This window comes from Balearica regulorum, chromosome 18 (assembly GCF_011004875.1).
Source record: "Balearica regulorum gibbericeps isolate bBalReg1 chromosome 18, bBalReg1.pri, whole genome shotgun sequence".
In the NCBI taxonomy this organism is placed as follows: Eukaryota; Metazoa; Chordata; class Aves; order Gruiformes; family Gruidae; genus Balearica; species Balearica regulorum.
Window position 1 is genome coordinate 7,908,106 of NC_046201.1, and position 24,939 is coordinate 7,933,044.

At 62.6% G+C, this 24,939-nt stretch overlaps 1 protein-coding gene across 2 annotated transcripts in view; it reads right to left on the reverse strand.

Annotated features, from left to right (window-relative positions):
- The window catches only part of CASKIN2 (CASK interacting protein 2), a 39,470-nt gene that overhangs the window by 2,763 nt on the left and 11,768 nt on the right, over positions 1-24,939 (reverse strand). The window contains exons 3-20 of one of the 2 annotated variants that reach the window (XM_075770560.1): positions 10,356-10,407; positions 8,274-8,371; positions 8,021-8,166; positions 7,778-7,873; positions 6,820-6,950; positions 6,505-6,613; positions 6,254-6,362; positions 5,841-5,935; positions 5,642-5,759; positions 5,224-5,406; positions 4,660-4,781; positions 4,099-4,180; positions 3,894-3,988; positions 3,562-3,672; positions 3,344-3,445; positions 2,961-3,099; positions 470-2,629; positions 35-353 (exon numbers count right to left, since the gene is read on the reverse strand). In XM_075770560.1, coding sequence (XP_075626675.1) covers positions 35-353; positions 470-2,629; positions 2,961-3,099; positions 3,344-3,445; positions 3,562-3,672; positions 3,894-3,988; positions 4,099-4,180; positions 4,660-4,781; positions 5,224-5,406; positions 5,642-5,759; positions 5,841-5,935; positions 6,254-6,362; positions 6,505-6,613; positions 6,820-6,950; positions 7,778-7,873; positions 8,021-8,166; positions 8,274-8,371; positions 10,356-10,407 — 4,267 coding nt within the window. The remainder of the gene's footprint in view (positions 1-34; positions 354-469; positions 2,630-2,960; positions 3,100-3,343; positions 3,446-3,561; positions 3,673-3,893; positions 3,989-4,098; positions 4,181-4,659; positions 4,782-5,223; positions 5,407-5,641; positions 5,760-5,840; positions 5,936-6,253; positions 6,363-6,504; positions 6,614-6,819; positions 6,951-7,777; positions 7,874-8,020; positions 8,167-8,273; positions 8,372-10,355; positions 10,408-24,939) is intronic. The other variant, XM_075770561.1, reaches the window with a different exon arrangement.

Below are 24,939 nucleotides of genomic sequence, written 5' to 3' on the forward strand. Positions count from 1 at the left end.
CCCAGCGTTTCCCTCACCCCCAGCGCTGTCTCACCTCTCCGCCTCCTCCGCCGTGATCTTCTTCTCGGCTGCCTGCAGTGCAGCGACCAGGGTGGAGTTGGTCTGCTCCAGCCGCTGCTGGGCCAGGGCGGCCCCCGGGGCAGCTGCCAAAGGCTTCGCCGACGCCTTGCTGCCTGCCTCCAGCGTCAGCGAGCCAGGACCGGCCAGGGACCCGATCACATCCGGCACCGCCTCGGTGGCTGCCCAGGGAGCAACAGTGTGGCGGGAGGGCTGCAGGACCTGCTGGTAGATGGTCTTGGGCCCAGAGAACACCAGCTTGGTGGATGCCACGGATGTGTGCTTGGCAGGGATGTCTGCAAAGGAAGGGGACTCGTGGCACCGGTGGCACAGAGCTTCCACCACCTCCCAACCCAGGAGGGAGCCTCAGGCCCCACCGCTGCCTCAGAGACACCCCCACAAGCCCACATACCTGGAGCAGGTGTCCTCACCACAGTGGTGCCGAGCAGCTCCGTGGGGCTGGGGGCTTTAGTGGGGCTCGGTGCCTTCTTGATCCCCTTCTCCAGGGACAAGATGCTTTTCTCTATCTCGGCAATCCTGAACTCCACGCTGTCATCATCAAAGGCATCCCCAGCCAGCCCAGCCCGCGGCGCCGGTGCCGGCACAGCAGGACCCGCGATGCTCACTGCTTGGGCCTGGGCATACTGGGGCGCAGGGCTGGCCCCCCCCTCAGCCTGCCCCGCCATGCTGAACGCCTTCAGCACCGCCTGCAGTGGCTCCCGCTCCCTGAAGCGGGGCCGGCGCTTCACCGTGTCCGACTCAGTGAGGTTGAACTCCAGCACGGGTGGCTCCTTGGTGGCAGCGGGTGCCACCGGCTCCTTCCCAGTGGAGCAGGGGGGCTTCACCGGCTGGGAACCGGGCTCTGTATCCAGCACAGCTGCGTCAGCCTTGGGGTGGCCGGCAGGCTTTGGCCGCTGTTTGATGGTTAAGTTGCCTTCTTCTGCAAAGGGGATGCACTCGCTGGAGCTGTTCTGGGAGGATGAGGAGGAGACCCCCGGCTTGGCCTCCTCCTCTGTGTCCGAGCAGGCATCCTCCCGCCCGCCCTGTGGAGCCACCTCCGTCATGGGAGCGCTGGGCTCACTGAATGTCCGTCTCCGTGGCTTGCTGCTCTCAAAGGGGTCCCTGCCGGTGTCAGAAAGCGTGGCGCTGCTGGTTTCTCTGCCATCGTGGGACTCGTTGTCCCCATCTGCCCTAGGGAGACAGTCCTGAGCCACGTGCAGTGGTTTTGGGGCCAGGAGGGGCTTGGGCGGACTCGCCCCTGGCGTCCCCTCCAGCGCAGCCGCCAGGCTCTTCACTGTCCTGCCATGGCCGGTGTCACCGGGGCCGGCACTTGTGTCCGCCGCATCCTGGGGGGCTGCAGGCTGCCGCTCGGGGTCGGGGGGCTGCTCACTGTCTGCCTCAGCAGCGAGGGCACTGGAGACGGAGCTGAGGCGCTTGGGAGGTGGCGGCGGAGGACCCTTGCGCTTGGCCCGGATGGCGAAGGACTGGCTGCGGGTCACCTTGGCATCCGTCTGCAGACAGGCCCGTGGCATCTGGCTGCGGCCCGGCCGCCGCGTCAGGGTGGCGTAGGAGCCCAGGGTGCTGGTGGGCGCCCCCTCCTCCTCCTCGTGCTCCCCGTCTGACAGTGCGTAGCGGTTCAGGCTGTGCGAACGCTTCTTGTACTTGAAGCCTTCGCCCCCGCTGTGCTGCTCCCCGGCCTGCCAGGCGCCCGGGGCCACCCCAGCCATGGGCAGCACAGCAGGCGGCTCCACGGGGCCACACTGGCTGTGCAGGTAGGAGAAGGCTTTTTGGGCTGATGTCTGCAGACTGCTCTTCTGTCCAGAGGAGATGGAACCAGGGGTCTTGGGCTGCTCCGCTCCCAGGAGAGAAGGGACCGTCGGGGATTTCAAGGAGACGTGTGGGTACATGAAGACGTACGGAGCCGTTGCCTTGCTGGGGGTCTGGGGAGGAGTACAGGGGGTGACTGCCGGTGTCCCGGCACCTTTCTGTGCCACCGGCCGAGCGTACTGATCCGTGCCTTCGGGCAGGTTCCTCTCCTTGAGAGGGCTGCCCCCGCCGCCATTGGCATAGCCGTTCAGCCCCTCGGGGGAGATGAGCTTCCCGTAGGGCTCAGGACTGGGCCGTCCCGGCAGGCTGGCCGGGCTCTCCTTGCTGCGGGGCGGCGCGCAGGACTGTCCGCTGCTGCTGCTGCTCTCCCCGCTGCCCAGGCTCTCCTGCGAGGGGCTGGAGAGGTGCCGGGACAGCACATTGTCCTGCGAGTGCCCCGAGCCCCGGGACCGTACGCCGATGCTCTCCTGGCTCCGCGACATCCCCTGGCTGCTCTTGATGCCGAGCGTCTCATGGCAGCTGTTGGACATGGCTGTCTGGAGCTCGTAGCTGAGCTCGCTGTCCTGGAAGGTCGTCATTTTGGGGGTGTGTGGGGACTGACACTCCCCGTTCTCCAGCGACTCAATGGTGACGATGTCCAGGGCACCAGGGACTTTGCGTCTTGCCAGAGTTGCTTCTGCTTGGTTGAGGCTTTTGCGGAGATCTCGGAGCTTCTTGACAGCCAACATGATCTTCTTCTGGTGGCCTGCAGGAAGGTTGCAACAGGAAAGGGGCGTTAGGTCAACTCCGGACCCCAAGGCCTTTGTTTCCTGGCCAAGAAGAGTCATGGTGATGTCACCAACCAGGGCAAAGGCCTCTGGGTTATCCAAACCCTGCCTATGGGAGGAGACAAACTACGGCCAGTGTCCACCTGGCTCCAGCCTGCCAAGGGGAGTCCTTGGGGACAGCCATGGACGGCCCTATCCAGGTGCTCAAGACATGCCCACACCTCCCAGCCTGAGGGAGAACGGCGTGTGGGGACCTGGCTGGGAAACTTGGCTGCCCTGGGCCACCCCAGCACGGTGGCAGGGACTCACCCAGCTTGTTGATACCAATCTCTTGCAGATCCTCCCACGTCAGGTCTGTCACGATGGTGATGGAGTCGTAGCCGTTGTTCACCAGCTTTTTGTGGTACTGGGGCAACCCGATAGCACTGAGCCAGTCCATCAGATCAGCCTGCGAAGAGCACGAAGATACTGCCGTGAGCGTCGAGGCATGGCCAGCACCTTCATCCATCCCCTCCCTGCTCCTGGACAGGAGACTGCATTTCTGGGGTCTCTCTGACTGCATTAACGCAGGCTGTTGCGGCATGTATTTACTTAGAGACCCCGCTCCTGTCCTGTCCTGGGGTGAGACAGCTCTGAGAAAAGACCTGGGGAAAAGAGGGTGCCGGACTAAAGCCCCGGTGCCAGGGACTCACCGGGATGTAGTTGGGCAACCACTCGGCGATGCTGAGCTGCCCAATCTCGGTGGAGATCTTTTTCCTGTGGCCTGGCTTGGTCACACCGATGGCCGTCAGATCCTAACGTGAGCAGAGCAGGGCTGTGGTCAGCAGTGGCACGGGGAGCACAGGGCAGTGGGTACCCACTGCTGGCAGCTCGGGGGGGGCTGGCTGGGGTGGGGAAGGACCTGCCTTACCTCCGGGGTCATGCGGCTGATGGTGGGGACGTCGTAGCCGGCATTGAGGAAGTTGGCAGTGTACGACTCCAGCTGGAACTCACTCAGCCAGTTGTAAATGGCTTCTGCATCCTGGGGAGAGGACGGGGCAAAGAGCAGCTCGTGATGGTGGCTGCAGGGGCTGGAAGGACTTGTTTGCTCCAGGCAAGATGACAGGATCTCCTTGGGCAAGACCCACCTGTCCCCAGTGTCCTCAAGACCCAGTCCCCTGTGTCCCCAGTGCAATGAGAGCTAAGAGCCCCCAGGTGCGACCCTCTCACTCGGCACACCAAGCCCCTAGTTGGCCCAGTTACCTTCCCCTCGAGGAGCTGCTCAGGCCGCAAGAACTGGTGGGAGAAGACCCTGTCTCCAGGGGGGCAGCTGCCTGGGGTCTGGTGGCCCTGTGGCCCTGGCAGAGAGGAGAGAGAACTGTCATGGGGGAACTTGGGCACGGAGCAGCCCCCAGGGCCAGGGGGGACAGCTGTCCCCAAGACCCCGTGGTGTTGGGACATCCCTCACCTGCCGTGGAGGTCAACTGCCCATTGCGTGGCTCCGATCCCAAAAGGTGTTGCTGGAAGTCGTCACCGGTGGAGGGCAGTGGCTGGGGGAGAGGAGGAGTGAGCGGAAGAGGGACCTCCCTCCCTGCCCCCCTCCAGGTGGGTGCCTCGCATCCCCGGGAGCAGGGTGGGGTCCCCACACTGGGCTGCCAGGCACAGCTTCACTTAGTGAAGGGCTGGCCCCTCGCAAGAAATCTGGGCAGAATTTGGCGCAGGGCCCTTTTTATCCTCTCAGGTGACCCGGGACATGGTGAAGTCACTGTGTGGTACCAACCACAGCCTCCAGCTCCATCCAAAAGGGCCAACTGTCATGTGGGGGACAACCAGGGACCCCCCAGGAGCATCTCCCCACCAAACCCCAGCAGTGAATCTATGTTTGGTGGAGGATGCTCAGCTCCTGCAGCTCCTCCTTAGCTAGGAGGTGTAGGGGGGGACAGGAAAGGTGCTGGGGCTCCATTGCCAGCCCGGGCCACCCAGGACAAGCAGGGGGAGCAGCACAGGGGGAGCGGGGGCTGGCGCCTACCCTGGCGTTCTCGATGAGGATGCTGGTGCTCTGCCCGTTGGTGCCCTCGGTGCTCTGGCCGCTGCCAGCGCTGCGGATGCTGCCGATGCTGCCCTCGCTGCCCACGCTGTTCCTGTCTCCTGCTGCTCGGGGCAGGCGGGGAGGCCGTCAGCAGTGCCCCAGGATCGGGGCTGACACAGGGCGCAGAGGTCCCTGGCAGGGACCCGTGTGCCAACACAGCGACACCAGTAAAAACCAGCCTCCCACTAGATGCCTCCGGCCACAGACGATGCATCGGTCCCTCCCGCCTCCCAGCACGCACGGCACAGACAGGGTGACCTGGGCTGGCAAGGGACACACAAAGGGGACACGGGGACTCTGGCCTGGCCGGGGACATGGGGAGGGAAGGGGCTGCTCTATGGGCTCCCCTAATCTCCCTTTCCCTGCACCTGCTCCCTCTTGTCTGGCTGTTTCCCCTGCCAGGAGGTGGAAGGAGAGAGTCTCCCGCCGAGTCCCCCTGCGTGGGCAGGGCTGGGGCCAGGGCAAGGTCCCCAGCCCCTCTCCCTCCCCAGCTGCACCCCTGACCTGAGCTGTCAGGGCCCGGGGCCGTCCGGCTTAGGGTGAGGTGGCCATAGGCCGCTGGGACGCTCGGGGCTGCCTGGTGAGGACACTCGTCGGGGAGGTGCTGCAGCCCGCCGGGGGGGGCCGGGAGGGCCCCGGGGGGACCCTGGAGCTGGTGTGCGGGCGCCACGCGGGGGACAACCATGCCTGCATTCGAAGACAAAACACGGGTGGTCAGAGCTCATGCAGGAGGCAGGGCAGGGGGCGTATCTGAGCCTCAACCCCCACATTACCACCCCACCGATAGTGCAACCCCCTGCGCCCACCCGAGTCCTCCTCTTCCCCGGTAGCTGGCCAGGGCTGCGGGGACCTGTCCTACCGGAGGTGCCGGGATGGTTTCACACAGGGGACTGTCCCCGGTATGCCCAGGATGGCCACTGACCTGTTCGCTTGCTGATGACTTCAGCGATGGAGGGGGGGAAGTACCCGACCCGATCGGTGCCTTTCTGAGCGTCGTGGATGTGCCCCTTCCATCGCCCGTCCGGATGCTGCTCCAGGACCTGCCGCAGGGACAAGAGGGATGGGGTTGGCACCTGGGGCCATGGTGGGGCAGTGGGATGGGGACCAGGGAGCAGCCTCACCGTGATGATGTCTCCTGCTCGGATGTTGAGAGCAGTTGGGTCGTGGAGGTTCCAAAAATCCTTCAAAGCTCGGACCTTCAGGATTCCTGATGCCTCTGAAGACAAGGGACAGAGGGAGGAAAGAAGGTGCCAGAGCGCAGGGAGGAAAGAGCGTGGTTCAGAGAAGGCAGAGGGAGAAAACAAGAGCGAGGAGAGGGGAGAAGAAAACTTTAATACTGCAGGAAGGACATGATCCCTGGGCATTGCCCACACAGAGGATGGGGGTACGTATGATGGGACCGGGATGCAGACGCTCACAGTCAGGCTGGTTTAGGCTGTTCAGGAGGAGCATTGGGAGCCCCAGGCAGGTCCCAGGGGGAAGAAGCCCCTCTCAGTGCCAGGCAGCACCTGGCCGTGCGCCGGCCCCACCTCACCTCTCAGCAGCTGCTTGATGTCCTTGCTGGCATGTGAGGTGGTGAACTGGTTCACAATGTCCAGCGCTGTCTGGTTGTAGGTGTTCCTGATGTTCACATCGACACCACCCTGCCCGGGAGGGGACGTGGTCATGGCCAGACCCCATACCTGCCACCGGACCCGCAGGAGACGGAGGGACCGAGGGGAAGGGGCTGACAGCCAACCCCCAGGGGCTTGTCCCCCCATGCAGCCCTGTCCCCACCACGCTCACCTCCAGCAGCAACCGTACCACCTCCGTTTTGCCATAGAGCGCGGCCTCGTGCAGGGCTGTGCCCGTCTTCGTCTGCTTGTTGATCTCGATCCCGGCCTTCAGCAGCTGCCTGGCAGGACAGAGGGAGAGGCATCAACAGGAGGACATGGACTTCAGGGCCAGGCAATCGGCTGCTTTCTGATGGGAAGGGGACAAGCCCTCGCACCACTGAGGCTTTGGGGACGAGGGACAAAAGCCTGCAGTGGGAGGAAGCGGGACTGAAGCCATGATGGGTTTTTCAGGATGGGGCAGTGTCCCTGGCTGGCAGGGGGTTACCTGATGATCTCCTTGTGCCCGTTCTTGGCTGCCAGGTGCAGCGGGGTGGTGTAGTTGGGGTCGGTCGCGTCCTTGGACTGTCCCTCCAGGAGGGCGACGCACAGATGGCTGTTCAGCAGCAGCTGGGCCACCTGCACGGGGCACGGGGTGAGCAGCGGGGTGCAGGTGCCCCTGCCCGCACCCTCCCAGCGAGGGGCTTGCCCTTGGGGCTGGCCCTCTGCTCCTCATTCATCCACAGCCCCAGGGCTCGGCCGGAGCCAGCCGGTCCTTGGCGGGGCCACACTGTCGCGAGGGGCCGTAAAAGGTCACAACAGCCAGAAATAGTCTTCCCGTAATCGGGCTTTTCAGACCAAGCCCTAAAAAGCTCCAGTCTCTCCAAGCCCAGAGTGACTCTCAGGATCTCAGGGCAGCCCAGAGGCACAGAGGAGTTATTTTTACTGCCCTGTTAATAGCTGCAGACATTTTAGATACTCCAAAAATGGAAATATCCCCCTGGTCCCCTCCCCGGTGTGGCATGGGACAGTCTGGCTGGCCACACTCCAGCCCAGCCCAGCGGTGCGGTACCGGCTGGGCTGGGGTCTCCCGGGGCACAGGGTGGCCCCGTCCCCACAAGCCAAGCCAGGGACCTCGAGCAGCCGAGCCGGGCCGGGTGCTCAGGGCTTGCGGGGATTAGGCAGCTCAGCCTGTCTGTGCTTAAATGGGAGCAAAGCTGGGGCGGGTGGAGGGGAAGCTGCAGGGAACCGGCAAGGTCAGGAGCAAAACCTGCAGCTCCCAGGTTCAGGATCCGGCCTTGCCCGGCGGTGGGAGGAGGCAGGTGCTGCCAGCCGGGCTCTGCGGCTCGTGGCAGAGGGAGAGTGGTCTCAGCTGGACCCAGCGCTTTGCTCCTGGAGGAGCCAGCCAGCTCCAAAGCCGCCCCCAGAGAAGTGTGTGGTGCAGGGCAGAGCCCCGCAGCGCTCACCTTCAGCCGCCCAAACTCGCAGGCCAGGTCCAGGGGGGTTTTCTTCGCCTTGTTGATGAGGCAGGGGTTGGACTGGTGCTGGAGCAGCATCTCTGACTGCGTGGGAGCAAACATGGTACAGGGGTTCAGCATCATCCCACGTCCCCGCCTCCCTTCCACCCGGCACAATGGGGTTCGCCCCCACCCGCGCATCCCCAGAGAGATCCAGGGTGGGTGCGCGGGTGTCTCTGGGCTCTCACTTACCACCTCGTAGTGGCCGTACTGTGCTGAGAGGTGCAGCGGGATCTGCCCGTCCAGCGAGGCCATGTTGACGGAGGCGGCAGCACGCAGCAGCACCCGCACCGGCTCCACGCGCCCCTGCCAGGCTGCGTAGTGCAGGGGACGCATCCCTGCAGGGGAATGGGGCTCAGCAGGGCCGGATGCGGCCCCTGACCTCGCTCGGAGGGCTGAGCCGGCTGCCGGAGGCACAGGGCCATGCCAGGGAATCAGCCCTTACCATTGCTGTCCTTGATGTCAACGGTGGCCTGTGCCTCCAGCAGCAGTGAGATGAGGTCCAGGCTGCCGCCCAGAGCTGCGTGGTGCAGCGCCGAGAACCTGCAACATAAAGCAGGGCTCAGCCCAGCACTGCTCCCTGCTGTGCTGTCCCTACGGTCCCCGCCTGCACGGGGACACGGACTGAGGGCCAGGACAGTCTCTGGCTGCTCCTGGCTAATCCCTCCTGATTCCCCGCTCCCAGTGCCTCAGTTTCCCCACAGCAAAGTCCGTGCCCCAGGACTCAGTGAGGGATGTAGGGACGTGCAACCCCTGGGACCCCAGCAAGAGGGGTCCCTCACCCCCCTGCCCTGTGCGGAGGCGAGCAGGCGGGATGCAGAGACGCATCTCCCCCCTCCACGGTGCAGCCAGGCAGCACGAAGCTGCGCTGCTCACAGCATCCGGCAAACGCACCGGCCCTGTGGCTACTCCTGGCCCCTCCACCAGCGACCCTCTCCCCGTGCCAGCAGGGATGCCGGGAGCCCACGGCACAGTGTGGGAGGCTGCCGGTAATGAAAGAGCCCTGTGTCTCGGGGCTCTGAAAGGGGCCTGTCTGCCCGGTGCTCCCCCCGTGCTGTCACGTGAAGGGCCACGGCCGAGCGAGGGGTCCCTGCGCTGCCGGGGATTAGCCCGTGTGCTGCTCCAAGGGGCACAGGGGCCTCCAGACGGCGCCGACCCGGGGCTCCAGTGGGCTCAGCAGCGTCCCAGCCCCGTGCCGGGAACACAACCCGGCCGACACGGCTCCCCTCCCGATCTCTGGTCCCAGGGCACCCCCAAATCCCTGCACAGGGTCTTTGGGCATCACAGGAGGGACACTAACCCAGCAGAGAGGGCTGCTCCCTCCTTCAGTGCAGCCACCACGTCCCTGAGCCCACATCAAAACCTCTGCCTTGAAGCGAGAACGTGGTGGGTACCAAATCCCCCCCGAGCCTGTGGGATCCCTGCGGGGCCAGCTCTGACGTGGAGGTGGCTGCACAAACCCACCCTCGCCCGCCTCATCATCTCCAAGCTGCGAGCAAGGCGATGCCTCTCTGAGGTCACTGCCAGCGGCACGGCTCTCCCGGGAGGGCGCACATTGCTGTCCCCATGCACAAGGCTCACCCCCCCACCGTCCCCTTCCTGCGCCCCAGTGAAACCCAACGCGCCGCCTGCGCTGTTAACACCCCAAACACCGCACGTGGCCCTCTGAGGGGGAACGGACCCTTTACCCTCACTCCCATCCGCAGCCCTCCTGGAGCTGCCCAAGCACAAGCCCTGTGCCTTGTCAGAATCAGATCATTGCTTCTATTATTACTTTGGGTTTTTTTTCCTATTAAGCTCCATCTGCATAGTATTATTTTAAGACAGAGCCATCCTGCACATTTTCAACCCCCCCGCTGGCCTGTTAGGACTCATCGTGGACACCTCCTCCTACAGAGTCCTCAAAAAGAAAACATGTAGAAATTAGGTACAACAACAGTACATAAAACAATGCTAATAACTCATGGGTCAGAGTTAATTCAATAAGAATAACATGCTTATTTATTTTATGGGCCTTTGTGGTTTCTTTAACGCTCAGTACCCAGCTTATTAAGTACTTGGATGTTGGAAGTGATGAGCTACACAAATATGCTGCGGTCACTTGGCAACCTCATCTTTTCCTTCCCTAACTCCCCCCCAAATGAAGGGATTTTGTTCTTGGGATATTAAACACAGACACAAGCACGTGCAGGCACCGTGGCCGGCTGGGTACTCCTCCGTGCTTTAACCAGCACGCAGGGCACGGGGCGCCGGCTGGACATGCTGCCAGCCCCACGGAGGGGGACACAGAAGAGCTTTACGGCGGATTTTGCAGGACAGATTGAGCACAGCCCTCAGCTCAAATCCGGGCAGGCGCTGGGTCTGCCTCTGCAGGGCTTGCCCTGGTTTCGGGATGCTGTTGCGTCCTCTGGGGCTCAGCAGCTACCCTCGAAAGCTTTATGATACCCAGAGCTGCCGAACCAACTGGATACTGGGGAGAGCGAGCCCACCCACGCTGGTGACAGCACCCTGCCCGGGGAGCACTCACCCATCCGCATCCTGGTAGTTCACGTTCAAGCGCTTGGCAGATCCCAGGAGCTCTGCAGAGAGAGCAGACAAAGGTCAGGGCAGGAGGCAGAGTCCGCACCACCTCACACGGCCCCCGGGACCCCACACAAACCCTGTCCCGCAGCCGCACCGACCTCCCAGCGCGCAGAACAGCGCCTGGCCCATCCCGGCGGCCTCTTCTGTCCTCTCCTCTCGTCTCACTCCACGTTCACCTCCACGAACCCTCAACGGGCTGACCCAGCTAGAGCTCAGACCCTTTCCTCCCTCTCTCCCTCGTGCCCCATCTCTGCGTGCCCCGGGACGGGTCGGACCCTGCAGCTCCTGTCACCCTGGCTCAGCGGGATGGCGCTTCCCTCCCCTTTATAGGCAGCAACACCCCAAAACTGCTGAGCGGGGCCGTTTCGCCCCCCACTCACTCCCTGTGTCTGCTGTCGCCGCCGAGGCCTGGCCCACAGACCACATGGTTGGCATTTTTATGGCTGGGGCAGAGGCCGAAGCCTCTGGCTGTGAATGCGAGGATTGTGCCACCTCGGATATCCCGTCCCCTCGTCCGTCCCTCCCTCCCCTTTGGGGACCACTGAGAGGCAGAGGATGCTCACCCCACCCTCGGCACAGCCTCACGCGCCCCTGGCTCCCCGCTCCTTCCCGCAATTAATTCGAATGAATTCCTTCCTCCTACACAGAGAGGACATTTTATTCTCCACCGAGGGGTTGAGAGTGGATTAACATCTCTGGAATTCATCCTCTAAGTCAAAAGGGAAAGAAAGGGAAAGAAAGGGGAAGGTATGCGGGGGGCAAGAAATGCCGTCGCTCCTCCTCTGCCTTTCTAGGCAGCCCCATCACCGAGCCCGAGAGGATTAAATGCTTTGAAAGGTTTCTGTGCTGTTTCCTACAGAAAAATCAAAGTTTGAGAGCCAGGATCTGAGCCCGGGGTGAAGCAGCTGCTCAAACCTCACTGAAACGTGGTGGGGTCCTGGGGAAGGACCCCTCTCCCTTGCAGGCGAGCAGATCTCCAGGGCTGCAGCCCCCTCTCCTCCTTCGCCCCCTCTCCTCCTTCGCCCCCTCTCCTCCTTCTCCTTTCCTCCTCTCCCAAGGTCTCTGCCCACCTCACATGGCAGATCCCATACAAAGCCACACTCTGCTGCGTAGCCCCTCCGCCAGAAAGGAGAGCTGGAGAGGGGGCCGGCTCATTCATCATGCAAATGCGTAATTAAAGGAAACCAAGAGACGGTGTGTTCATTACTGCAATTTACAGTGTTTTGTAAACAGACTAATTAATGCAAAATGGGCTTGGAGTGGCTGCTGGTGAAGGACTCCTGACTCCAGCTGAGGAGATCAGGACACGATCACCCTAATTACCTCTTCCAGGGGCTGTTGGTCTTCAGAGCAGCAGGGAGCAGCTCCGCCAACCCAAAAGCCCTTCCCGAAGGAACCGGCTCCCAAAGCCATGCTCAGCAGAGCTCCCGCTCTTCCCTTCCAGCCCCGAATTGCCCAAAAGCCCAGGATTTGGGGTCTTCATCAAGGACAAGCCGCTTCCCTTGGTCCCCTCGGCCAGGAAACAATATTTCACTTGCAATGCCCATGAAGCCATCCATCACCTCCCGCTCCCTGAGCGATCCCCCAGCCCCACTATCTTTTAATCGGGGTTTATAAAGAGGTATTTTTAAAGGATGCTCTGTGTGGTAGGAACCAAAGGCCAGTACAGGTTTGCTCCCATCACCTGCAGCTGAAAATTGCCACAGGGTTTTACTGCTGAGAAAGGGTGGGGAGGAGGAGGAAGAGGAGGAGAGGTCCTTACCCATGGCCGGGGGGGCAGAGCCTGAACCGCGCGAGCCGGGTGGCAGAGCAGAGCTGGGTAGGTGATGCTGGGAAGAGAAGGGCTGGATGGAGATGCTGAGCACAAGCACATCCGAAAGAGGCAGAAACATCTCACAGCCCCCGGGGGCTGGTCCTGGAGTTGAGCAATGCCTGCTATTTGAAGAGAGAGAGCTCACCCCCTCCTACAAAGGGACGGGGCTGGCCAGTGGGGTCCAGTAAGCAGGGCTGGGACGCAGTGGGTGTCCCAGGACACGGCGGGTGTCCCTGCCCGCTCCCTGGCCCCAGGAGGCAGCTGTCTGCATCTGCCCGGCAAAACGCCCGTGTCTTTGCTCCTCTCCCGAGCAACATTCCTCAAATTAGTTCCCTACTCCGGCAGCCCGGCAAGGTCAGGATGCGGGGCAGGACCACGTGGACACAGCATGGGCAGCTGGGAAAGCAGCAGGTCCCAAAAACAAGGGCTGGGAGCAGCATCCTCTTTGAGGCTCTTTCTGAATGTGGAAGCAGTAACGCTCGTATCCACCTTGGGCAGGGAGGGAAAGAGTTGGTCCCTGGTTTGTAGCTGGGTAAATCGCTGCTTGGAGAGCTGGAGGGTTTGCAGCCAGGCTGGAAGGTCAGGCGCGGGCAGGAAAGGGGCCAGGCACCCCGGCACCACAGGCACAAAGGCACGAGCAAAGAGGAGAAGAGCAGAGGCATGGAGGGGAACACAGAGCACAGCCAGGCAGCCGGGACCCCTTTGCCAGCAGCATCCCGCTGCACGCCTCTGCACCGTACGGCACGCAGGCCCGGCAAAGCAACCCCACGGGCAGCCCTGCCTCAGCGGGGAGCCTGCACCGGGACGGGGTGAAGCAGCGGGGCAGCACGAGGGCTGCCAAGGGGGTGCCACCAGCCCCTGTCATGCTCCTGGGGATGCAGTGACAGGAAGGCAGGTGATGGGACGCATCCCAGCTTCCCTTCCTTCTTCCTCGTTCCATCCACGTGCTCCTTTGGAGCAATTCCCTCATTTTTCTCCCTATTTCTTTAGCCCCTTCTCTCCCTGTGGGTGACCCAGCAGCTCCTGGCTCCCCGGCCTTTCCCACTCAGATGTTCTGGGGCTCGGCAGAGGCCGGGCTGAGCCATTCCCAACCCCACGGCCCTCCCAGACCGGCTGGTTCAGAGCCATGGCTCCAGCCGGGAGACTGCAGAGCCGGGCTGGGAAAGGGCTGCGGCGTCAGGGCCGACCCAGCCACGGCACTGGGATGGGGTGGCCAGACCCTTCCCAGCCGCATCATCACCTCCGTTGGATTTGCGCCGAGGTGGGAGCACCCGTGGGCCTGATCCGCACCCCCAGCTCCCTGCCGGCAGCACGCTCGCATCCCGGGAAGATGAACCCAGAAAAACATTTCCATACCCAGTGTGGAAATGCAAAAAGCCCTGAAGAGAAGATTTCCAGGGGAAAACCCAGCTTTGTGCACCCCAAGGGTTAACTCTCAGCCCCGCTCCCCAACACGACCCCTCCAGGGGGTCCCACCAGCCCCCATCCTGCTCTGCTCCCCCCTCCAGCGCGTTCGCTGGCGCCTGCCCGGGCAGGATGAGGCTCAGCAGCGCGAGGCCAGGGCTGAGCGAGGCCTCGAGGGAGCCAGCGAGCTTCTGTGCAGCGTCTGGCTGCCAAGCAGCAGGCGGGAAGCACCTCCGGAGCGCTCCAGCAAATTGCTTACAAATGTAGGGCCCGTGTGCTCCGCCGGACGCGGCAAAGGCAGCGCGGCCGCCCGCTCACCAGACGAGGTCGAGACCCTCGCCCACGGCACGCTCCGGATCCAGCGCTGGACGGGGGGGAAGTGCCAGCCCTCGGCGTTTTGGACCCTTGCTGGTGGCGGGGGGCCCAGGATGGCGCAGCCCCACACGGCACGTTTCCAACCAGCTCCTCCGACCGAGCAGCCCCCTCCGGCGTGCTGCGCCCCGTGCCTCAGTTTCCCCGTGGGGCTGGGCTGCACCCTCACGGTGGGGATGCCCGGCTGGGCCGAGCTCCCCGTGGGGTGCAGGGGGCTCCTGGGGAGCAGCTGGCCAGGGCGGGTGACTCACCTGCGCTGCTGGCAGCCGGCCCGGCGCAAACCTGTATTTACCCCATGGGCGCTTGCCCAGCACTGGCTGTGCCGGCTGCGTGGAGCCAGGCATGCCCTTGCCCGGCCCGCAGCCTCTGTGCCAGCATGCCCGGCACCCTGCGTCACCCTCTGCCCTTCACTGGAGACCTCATGCCCACGGGGACACCCTCGGGCTTTGCTTCGAGGGCTGGGAAATGGATACGATCCCTCCGGAGCGCTGAACTGCTGAACCGCTCACTGGGAAGGAGTGACACACTCGCCGGCGTTTAGCTGGGGAAGCAAACGCCCAAATACACTGTCCCCCCCCGCAAAGCCCCCCTTGGAGATTCCTGCCCTGGCTTACACAGGGAGCAAGGCTCCAGAAAGCAGTGCTTTTGCTGGGACCCTCCCCAGTTTTGTCCCCCCAGCCTTTGTCTCTGTGCGGGACAGACAGATCTGTAACTGGAGACCCGCCTCCTTGCCAGAGATACCTTGAAAAAGTACAGTGTTCTGCTCATCCTGTGTCACACACCCTCATCCTTCCCCCTTGCTCCGGAAAATCACATCCCCACACCACTGGCTGCTAGCATCCACACGCCATGAGCCTCCCCGCACGGAAGGTCGGAGCATCCCTGTACCATGAGTGTCCCCATACTTCCAGCCACGAGCATCCCTGCACCATGACCGTCCCTGCACCACCAGCCACAAGTATCCCTGCACTGCTGGCCGTGAGCATCCTGCACGCAGGGATGCTCTGTCTGGGCACTGCGGGAACACCATCCTGCTGCCCCGGGTGGTGGGAGAAGGATCATGTGCTCTTGACACACCAAATACATACATTTCCCTCTTGGGAAAATAAAATCCACCTGGGGACTGTCACCACTAAGCCAATAAACCAGCTGGAGGAGCTCATCAGCTGTGATCCCGCAGAGCACCAGCCATCTCTGGTGGTGGTGGCGGCCCTCCCGGAGGCAGAGGTGGCAGGAGGTGGCAGCTTCACCTGACCCGACCTGCCCAGCCTCAACCTGCGCCGACGGCCCGGGCTGGCTCTGCCTTGGCACACAGTGGGGTCATGCTGGGGCTCAGGAGAAAATCGATGTCAAAATCAAACCCAAAATCAAGACAAGAAGAGGTGATGTCCATCCCTCTTCTGCAGGAATCACCCTTCCCTGTCACCTCTCTGTCCACAGGCACGTCCACCGTGGCCACCCACACCCGGCTCCTCCTGGCACAGCCTCCCGGCAAACCGGCTGCTTCAGTTTCCCAATAGGTTCGGAAGAGATTCGCCCGCTTCGATAGGGAAGGAGCTCGGCCACAGAGACCTTAAGAAACTCAACCAAAGTTGCCCGGCAAGCTTGAGACGGAGGTTGGGGGAGAGCCAAGGACTCCCGACCCCGGCTGTGTGCCACAGCCACCAGCCCGCACCCCAAACACCGAGCCCAGCGCTGTGCCCGGCTCCCTGGGCAGGCAGGGCCCCCGCTGCTTCCCCCGTGGTTATGGGGGGTGAATTTGGCTGCTGGGGCGCTGCCGCCTGAGATACCCAGCTGAGCACCCATCCCTGCATCCAAATGCCACGGGTGTCCAAATGCCACGGGTGCTTTCCTGCCCGCAAATGGCCTGTGCCGGGGTTTGAGGCTTCGCAGCATCCCTGCGAACGGGCTCTCCACCAACGCTGACAAACAGGTCCTCCGCCAAACCAGGCGCCGTGGGGTGGGTCCGACTGGGGCAAAGCCACTGGGTTAACTGGCAGGGACGGGGAGGCTGCAATCAGGGAGGCAGATTCCCATCGACACAGGGCAAATGGGAGCAACGGGAGAGAGCGACATGGTAGGGAACCCCTTATCTTTCCCTACACCACCACCTAACAACTCCTTGAGAGTAATTGGTGTCTTCATCCCTCGAGAAACCTGCCGAACCCAGGTGCGAGACATGCCGGACCTGGCCAGAGCCCTGCCTGCTTTGAGGCTGCACAGGCTGCACAAGGGCTCTCGCACACAAGCCCTGCTCCTGGTTTGGGCACCCCGGGTCCAAACTGCAATAAACCCATGGGGCACAGCAACCTGCAGCGAGCCAGGAGCCAAACTCAGGGGGCTCCTCGCAGCATCCCGAGGGCTGGACACAGCATCCCCACGCTGCGAGCATCCCCACGCCAAAACACAGACTCCTTGTGTCTAACCTTAACAACCTCCAGCATTTACCCCTGGCTTGAGCTCCAAATCTTAGGGCTTACACTCACACAGAGCCCAAGGTGTCCCTGCCACCAAGTTGTTCCTGCTAACAGCACATCTGAGTCTCCTCTGGCAGCTCTGCCTCCCTCCTCATCTGTGCTTTCTCCTTTTCTGAGCTCTCTCATCCTGCAATGTGTTCAGACGTGATGGCAGGCGATGGTGAAGGTGGGTGATGGTGAAGTTTGGGAGTCTGAGAGGCCCAAAGCAGCTGCTTTCCCCCCTCGTCTGGGCTGGGGACCCACAACAGGCGAAGGGAGTGGGGTCTGGGGACATGGCAGCAACTGGGAGCCTTTTTCCTTCTCTGGGCAAGGCTGGGAGCCTTTATCCCAGGGAAAACTCAACAATTAAGTTTTTTAAAGAGGCTGGCAGCAGGAGGCAGCAGGGATAGCATCCCTGCACAGCACAGGCATCCATCTCTCACCCCCAGCCCAGCCACCCCAGGACCCCCGGCCAGACACCCAATTTCCCCCTGCCGCTTCCCCCCTGCAAGCAAAGCAGGAAAAAACAGGCAGCTTGTTCAAAGCTAAGGCTCCCAGAACAATGAAAGGAAAAGCAGTCGGAAACCCTGTCCCCATCCGCGCAGCTGGGAAGAAGGTACCGCGCTCGCCTCTCGCCCCTGAGGTTTGGTGGCCGCAGCGGGGATGGAGAGGGGAAACGCCAAGGGGGGGAAACAGCATTGCTTGAGTCCTTTGGGGCTGGGTTCACCCTTGCAAAAGCCAAACGCATGCTCCTGCTCCGAGTTTCAGGCCCCCAGAAGGAGCTCAGCCGCGTGGTGAGATGAACGGCACTCGTTCCCCTTCCCCGCAATAATTTGGGGGTTCGCACTGGCCACCTACCCCAAAGCGATGTGCCCCTGCCTGACTCCCACAGCAAGGGGGAGCAGTAACGCCCTTTCCCCATGGAGCCAAAATCGCATCCCCCCCGGCCCGGCCAGGATGGAAACAGCTGGGAAAGGTTTCGGGTGGGGGAAGCCGGGCGGCTCCTTCAGAGATACGAGGGCTCCTTTCCCAGCTGGCTGGGGAAACGCGTTACCGGGAGGTGAAGTCACCGTCCCTGCTGGGACCTGGCTATTCCGCTCTCCAGGATATGAACTCAGAGGAGCTGTATTTGCCCAGGGAAGAGGTGGAGCCTTTTCCATTTCCCCCATCCTTCCGAAAGGACAGGACGCCTCCTGAGCGGGAAGAGATGGGGCGATAGCGGCAGGGGCCGGCGGCCAAGCGCGAGCTCTGCCTGCACCCGTGGTGCATCACCGGGCACGCCGTGGGGCCAAGAGCCACCCATGGGCTGCAGGACACGGGGACCAGCAGAGCATCTGGTCCAGCATTACCAACACACCTTGGCTTCTGTTCAACTGGTTCCATACTGGTTCCAACTGGTTCTCCTGGGAGCTGGGGAAGGGGCTGCGGGGCTCCAGTGACCGCAGGGTACCCAGGCAAAGGGGCTGCACCTACAGACACCCTCAAATAGTGGATTAATGTGATCTGTGGAGGATGCTCAACAGATCAACGAGGGCTGAAATAACACTAAAGAGACTTAGAGAGATTAGGAGAACAAACCCTGGCAGATTCAACCTGGGAAAATTACAAACTGCAGCATCTGGGGAAAAATAACCTGACCCGCAGATGGTCAATGGGAGGAAGAAAGAGGGGAAGCAGGATGCGGGGGGACGGTGAGAGCAGCGTGAACATGGGCACGGAGGGAGCTACCGGTGAGGAAAACAACCTCAGCAGCTCTGGGGGGGGGGGATGCTGGTTCCCAGAGCACCATCTTCCATCATGCGCCCAGGGCTGTGAACATGATATGGGGTCACGGGGGACGAGAAGCTTGGGGGGACGTGAGAGGCGAGGGGCAGGAGACAGCAGCCGAAGGGCTTGCCTTGCACGGAAAGATTAGGGCAGGTCAGTAAGTCTGGATTTGCTGAGCAACAGTTAATTAGGGAGGGCGGGCAGGGACGCAGCAACCCACCTACACCTGGAGGGTTTTGACACTCAAGAGGAGCACGTAGCTATTTATTTCATGGTTCTAACAATGAGCCCCAGATAAAAATTAGAGCAGACAGGAGCGGCCAGCAAAATCACGTGAGCTCAAGGAAGCGAAATGAGGATCCAGCCGTGCGCTGTAGTTTGGATGGCTGCAGCAAATCATGCAGCTCCTGGGGGCAGTGGGACAAGGCTGAGGTTGGGGGACGGAGCTGCCACAGCCTTACGGCACTGCCCCCATCACTGCCAGCCTGGTACCCACACGTGGCAGCTGGCACCTGGGAGCTGCTCCGGCCGGTGGAGCCAGTACTCAAAGCACACAGTGATGTGGCAGCTGGAAATACTGCGACATCCTCTCCCTTTGGCCCTAGGAAAACTGCCGTGTGCCTGCAGCAGGCGCTGCCAGGGCGGACGGAGCGGCTGTCCCCACCCTGGATGCTCTAATCTAGGCAAGGCACACACAGGATGGGAGGGGAGGTGAAGCCGTGCGCTCGAGGTCACCCAGAAAGTCAATGGTTCAAGTGCCGTCACTCCTTCCCGAGGCCCCGGCAGCCAGGAACCAAATTTTCTCCAAAATCCCCCCGCCACCGTCCCACGGGCAATCAACTGTCGGCAGCAGAGGACTAACCTCCAACCGCTGCTGGTGGCTTTGCGGCCGAGGTTTGGAGTCACACACGGTTAAAAATACCTTGTGGATGCCTTTCCTCAACTCTGACCCTGTGGAGCCGGTGCTGCCGCCAGCCCCACTCAGGGACGCGCTGGTGGGGTCCCCTGGGATGCACACAGCCCGGTCTGTGCGGGGACAGGGGCAGACGCTGCCTGGGGACTGGGTTTACCTCCCTATGAGCCAAGGATTCCTGCTCCTGGGGGTGCTGCTGCCTCTACCCTCTATTGCCAAACCCAAACGAGAGGCTCTTTGCTTCCTACAGCTGCCTTCCAGCAAACGATGCACGGGCTATCTGGCTCTGTCTAAATTACAGCCCAGATCCGAGCAGCTTGAGCAAACTGTTTCCTTTCCTCCTGGACAGAGCCGAAACGTGGCCTCCAACTCCCACTGGTCCCAAGGGATGCTGGATGGGCGACTGCTCCCACAGATGCCACGGCGCTGCAGCCAGTCGTGACATCTGCATTGGGAAAGAGCGAGGATCTCACCCAGCGGCGGGTGCTTGGTGCTGCCAAGCCATGAGGGACAGGAGGGGCCCCTCTGCAAATGCCCTCTCTGGCGATGGCAAGGGGGAGGAAGGCACCCGTCTCTCCTTGCTACTCCCATCCCCTGCCAAAGGTCACCTACCGAAGCAAGCGGGAACTGCCCAGCCACTCCACACAGCCACCAGTGGGCAGGTGAGAGGGACAGGTCTGTCCCCACTGGGCACGGGCCAAGCTCCATCCAGTCTGGGACAAGCAGCCCGAGAGCCGAACCCGCCGCTGCTCTGTGCGCTCCCTGCCAAGGCCGGGCAGGGCAGCGCCGCTTTGCCGGTGCCCAGCGCGAGGGCTCTTTGCCAGCCAGGTCAGACCCCCAGCTGCCCGCCCGGGTTTCCGGCTGGCCAGGCAATGCTGCAAAGCGGGAAAAGCCGTTGCCAATATCCAGCAGAGCATCTGGCCGGTGGCACTTCTCTTGTGCCTTGGCTGGAGCAGGACGTTTTCACCCAGCTGCAGCAGCGAAGGATTCCCCCAGGACCCCGATCTGCAGCAGGACCCTATCTGCAAGGGACAGGAGGGGGACGTGACAACTATATCACCACGCTGCCCTGCGTGTCCCCAGGTGGAAGCAGCAGTCACCAACAAACGCGTTTAGCAGCTGATGACGTGGTACGCCCCAGGAGAGGCATCTCCCCATCCCCACGGTGGAAGCAGGAACCCGCACCAGGACCCCGCGCCCGTCTCGCCGTCCCTGTGGGGGCCTCAGTGGCTGCTGAGTTATTCTGGGTGCTGCATTCCTGCCCCCCTCCCCTCATCCCAGCTGCTCCAGGGCCGGCGGGGAGGGCAGCGGGTTCCTCCCATTGCCCAGCCTGGGCACCAGAGCCAGCAGCTGCTCGGGGACCAGCTGGGGACAAGGGCGACACGGAGCAGCCCCGTCCCCCCACGTACCGCAGGAGGAACAAGGGCTGATTTACAGCAAGGTCAGAAGCATCAGAATACAACTGCGATGGGTGGGGGGGCTTGGACCTGAGGAGCCCCAGTCCCAGGGGCTGAGCTCCGGTCAGCAGCTTCCCATGTGGGGTTGGGGCACATTGGGGCACAGCACATCAACACCTCCAAACCCCTGAAGAGCAGGCCCACCTTAGCATCAGAGGTAAACTGAGGCAGGGGCGGCATTCCCAGCCCCTTGTCAAACCAAGGTTGGGTTGTGCCCAGCTTCCCGCAGGGACCCTGCCGTCCATGGGGACCCCGCCGCCAGCTCGGCCCCCTCCACACTGTGCCCCTGCCTCGACGCTCCCCACTCCCCAACCCGACGGAGCAGTGGTGGGACGCAAGCCAAGGCCTGCCCGCTCCCTGGACCCCTGCCGGCAACCCGATCTGTTTACGCCTTTCCAGCGTGGCGGGTGCGTGTCGGGAACGGCCCCGGCAAGCCCGAGTTGGCGGCAGAGGCAGGACGTGGGAGCTGAGCGCAGAAACCCCCGCCTGCCGCTTCGCTGCATCCCGGGGAGGGGGGGTCGGCGACGAGAAAGAGGGAGGTGCACAGGAGGAAAAAGGTTCCCCCCACCTCCCTTGGCTCCTTTTTGTAGGAAAAGGCACCCTTTCTTGCATCACGCCACCCCTCTCAGGGTACGTGAGCCCCCACCTTGGCCAGGGAATCACGGCAGGTTGCCTCGCCCCCAGGCCCCACCAGCAAATGGCTTTCCGAGCCGTGCCGACTCTGCTGGGAAAGCGAACCAGCCCTAGAAGTTGCACATCCCTTCCCGGCAGACGAGGCGCCGGCTTTGCAAGCACGTGGCCGGCCACGTGTGGGGGCTCAGGGAGCTGACAGCCACGTGCCGGTCCCTGTCCCAGTACCTGGGTTGTCCCCGGGTAGGGCTGAGCAGAGGCACCCACCTGCACCGTTTATCCATGACAAAACCCATGGGTGACACCAATACCCGCTGTGAATTTGGACCCATGAAGCTGCAGGGGTTTGGAGTGGGGTGCAGCGTGATGGAGCAGAGCCATGACTTTGGGGGCCGTCAAGAGCTGGACCGCTCCGTCCACACCAGGTTTGGGGTGGAGGGAATGGAGAAGCAGCTCCAGGAGGCCCGTGTGCAGCCCAGCACATGCTGCTAAATATAACCAGCGGGACAGATGCTCCGAGACAGGGAGCTGCCTGTGCCCCAGCACTGTGGAGGAGGAAGCTGAGGGCTCCCCTAAGGCTTGAGCACCCTCAGGGTTTGGCCACAGAGCAGGGTCAGCAGCAGCTCCTCCACAGGAGCCTCTTTCCCTGCAAGGAGGAGCGTTTCCCTTTATAACCTGGCAGGATAAGTAGGTACTCGTTCAGGGAAGCCAGGAGGCCTCACACAGCCCTTCCCACCTGCGTCAGCCCAGCAAAACAAAACCTGAGGTGCTTCAGGCCAACTGGAGCAGCCCGGGCTGCAGCCCAGAGCAATCCCCACAACCGTGGCTGCGTCAGCTCCCGTGCTGCCGGCTGGGCTCGCCGTGCACCCACATCCCCCGCGCACCCGCACCCCCGTGCGCAGGCAACGATTAACCGTCAGGGAAGACTCCGGCCCCTTTCAGAGGCTGCTGAGGCAAGCGACGCTCATGTGGCCTCGCCATGTCAGGGATGCATCCGGGGAGGTCCCTGAGGGGCCACGCAAGCTGTGAGTTGGGTGTCCTGCCCAAGGAGAGAGGACACCCACGGTTGGGGAAGGTCTGTGGGGGTCCCAGTCCACGGTCTCCCTATTGCTGTTTGCACCCAGTTCGGCTCCAGCTGGAAAACCCCCTTCAGGCTCATCTACGCCCATCCTGGCAAAGTCCTGGCAAAGGAACAAGACCGTGCCCCAAGACGGGCTGCTCAAGGGGGGGGAGCGAGGGCCGAGAGCCAGCCAGACCCTGGGACCGACACTCCAAGGGGGCAAGAGGCACCTGCAAAGCAGGTGGGAGAGGCCGAGCCAGCCCTGCTGCCAGGGGCACCTCCATGTCGGGCACCCGACACCCGCGCCACGCTCGCCGACTCCCTGCGCAAAGCAGACAGGGCGCCTTACCCAACCGGCCGTGCCTGCGGCCGAGGGCGGCGTCACAAAACTCCAGGAGTTTTCACCCCCCCATGGCACAGCCACCCGCCGGGGACGGCCAATACAGGTTCTGGCTCCCAGGATGGCACCTGGGGAGGGTCGGGGCAGGGGTCCAGGCACGGCGGCAGCACTGGGTGCTGCACACCCTCTGCACAGCCTTGGCTGGGGCCCAGCGGGGGAGCGGTGCCGGTGCTGGCAGGGCTTGGCGGAAGCGCAGCCGGACGTGTTGCACCAGGCCTGGGATGCTGCGGGAGCCGCATACCTGTCGTGCACGCAGGTTTTCCCTGCTCCCTTATCTCGCCATCGAAGCTGCGTTCTGTTGCAGCTCCGGCCTTTCTCCCCAGGGTTGCAAACATCTCAGAGTGCCTGTGCACCCACCCTGGGCGCAGGCTGCCACAGCCCCGGGCATCCCGCGGGAGCAAGGGATGGGCGAGGGTGTCTGGCCCTTCCCCGGGAGGGTAAAGATCATCCCAGCAGAACCATTTCCAAGCAGTCTGGGCATCTCCAGACAGGTCCGTGACTCACCAGGACACCTTGGCAAGGCCCGGGCCATGTTGCAGCCCCAAGGTTCAAGCAGGTCCCTCCCTCTCCATCCCAGGCATGATTTTTTGGGGAAGCCAGGATGAGATTTGGGGGAAGCCAGAGTGCTCACAGCTCCTCCCCACCCCTCTCGCTTGCTAGACGAGCAAGAAAAAGGTGCTTTATTGTCATTTAGTTTCTGCCCCTTTCATACTCCTTTGCTAGAGTTTTTTGCCAGCGGCGGGCCTCGGGTCTGGCGGGGGGCCAGGCCAGCCGAGGAGCTTTTAAAAACAAAACAGGGCGCGTGCATGCACACACACACGCACGGCACCCAGTCCCTCTTTTAACTCTTGCTGGGGCGATGCCGCATGGAAGCGCCTATTGCATGCTCCCAGCCGGCTGGAAACCATGTTCCACAGGGGATGCTGTCGATCACCACTGAGATCCAATAATTCAGTGCCCCCCTTCCTGAGGAAACCTTGCAGCACCAAGATCCCAATGGAGAGGTGGCAGGGTGACGCTGGTGAAGCTGTTGTGGTCCACAAGGACCCGCCTGTCCTAAACAGGAACAATGCTGCAACCCCTATCTGGGGTGCAGCTGAGATCTTCGGACCCAGCAGCCCTGTGGGCATAAGGAGGAGGAGGAGGAAGAGCAGAACAAGGTTTTCAACTAGAAGCAGCTTCTCTCCTGGATGGCAGAAAGCTGGAGAGCGTCGGTGACACATACACAGCATCCCCAAACCGACGGGGCCAACTGCCATTTTGCACAGCTCACTGCTACTTGGAAAGTCTTTATCCACCAGCTCCCTCCCACCTGCAGCCAGCCCTGTGCCCCCAGCACGTCCCCAGTCCCAGCTGGAGGACAGGATACCCATGCTGGCAGTGTCCTTGCTGTGTCCCCTCCCTTCCCTGCCCAAGTACAGCCCTGGGGAGCACTGTCCCCATTACGGTGCCCACGTGCTGCCAGCAGCCGGGCACACGCCATCGTGTGGCTCGGGGCTGCCTTCCCTGCCTGCCTTCAAGCTGTTGGCATCTGAATTGTTCCGTGTTTCTGGGTCAGGCAGCCAAAATGGCCTCCACAGCCCTCGGGAAGGGGGAGCCGAGCCCCCTGGTCCGGGCTGAGTCGCTGGGAAGTGCCTGAAGGATGGAAATCCCCGTCCTGCCCCAAACCTCAGCCTCCCGCCTGCAGCATCAGGGATGGCTGCCAGCCGAGCTCCATCCACAGCCCTGCGGGACCTCCGCATCCCCAGGGAGATGGGCAAGTCCCCGGGATGTCCCAGCGCTGCCCCGTTGCCCCCGAAGGAAGGCAGCATGGCCCAGGGCAGCCCCAACATAGCCCATACTCATCCCCTTTCCCATAATTAGCCTTTTTTTCCCCATTCTTTTACCCAGGCAGGCAGAAGGAAGCAGGTGGCCCAGGCTGAGAGCAAGGAGCCACAGGCCGCCCTGCCAAAGGGGTTTTAAAGGATGAGGACAGAAATAAAGACCTGGGAGGGGAGTAGACATAGACCTGTGATGGGCGACGGGGTGCAGAGGGGAGTGGGGCTGGGCACCCTGAGGAGGCTTTGCCGAGCGCTGCCCAGCGCTGCCTCCTCCATCTCCCTGCACAACGCTGTTTGCTCGTGCCTTATCTGCCGTGCTCGGCACGGTGACGCTTTCCCTGGCTCTGGGCACACCGGTGGCAGCCAGGCCCCTTTCCAAACACAACACTCATTAGAGGTCGGCTTCGAAAAGCATCCTCCTTTCACTGCCGCTGCC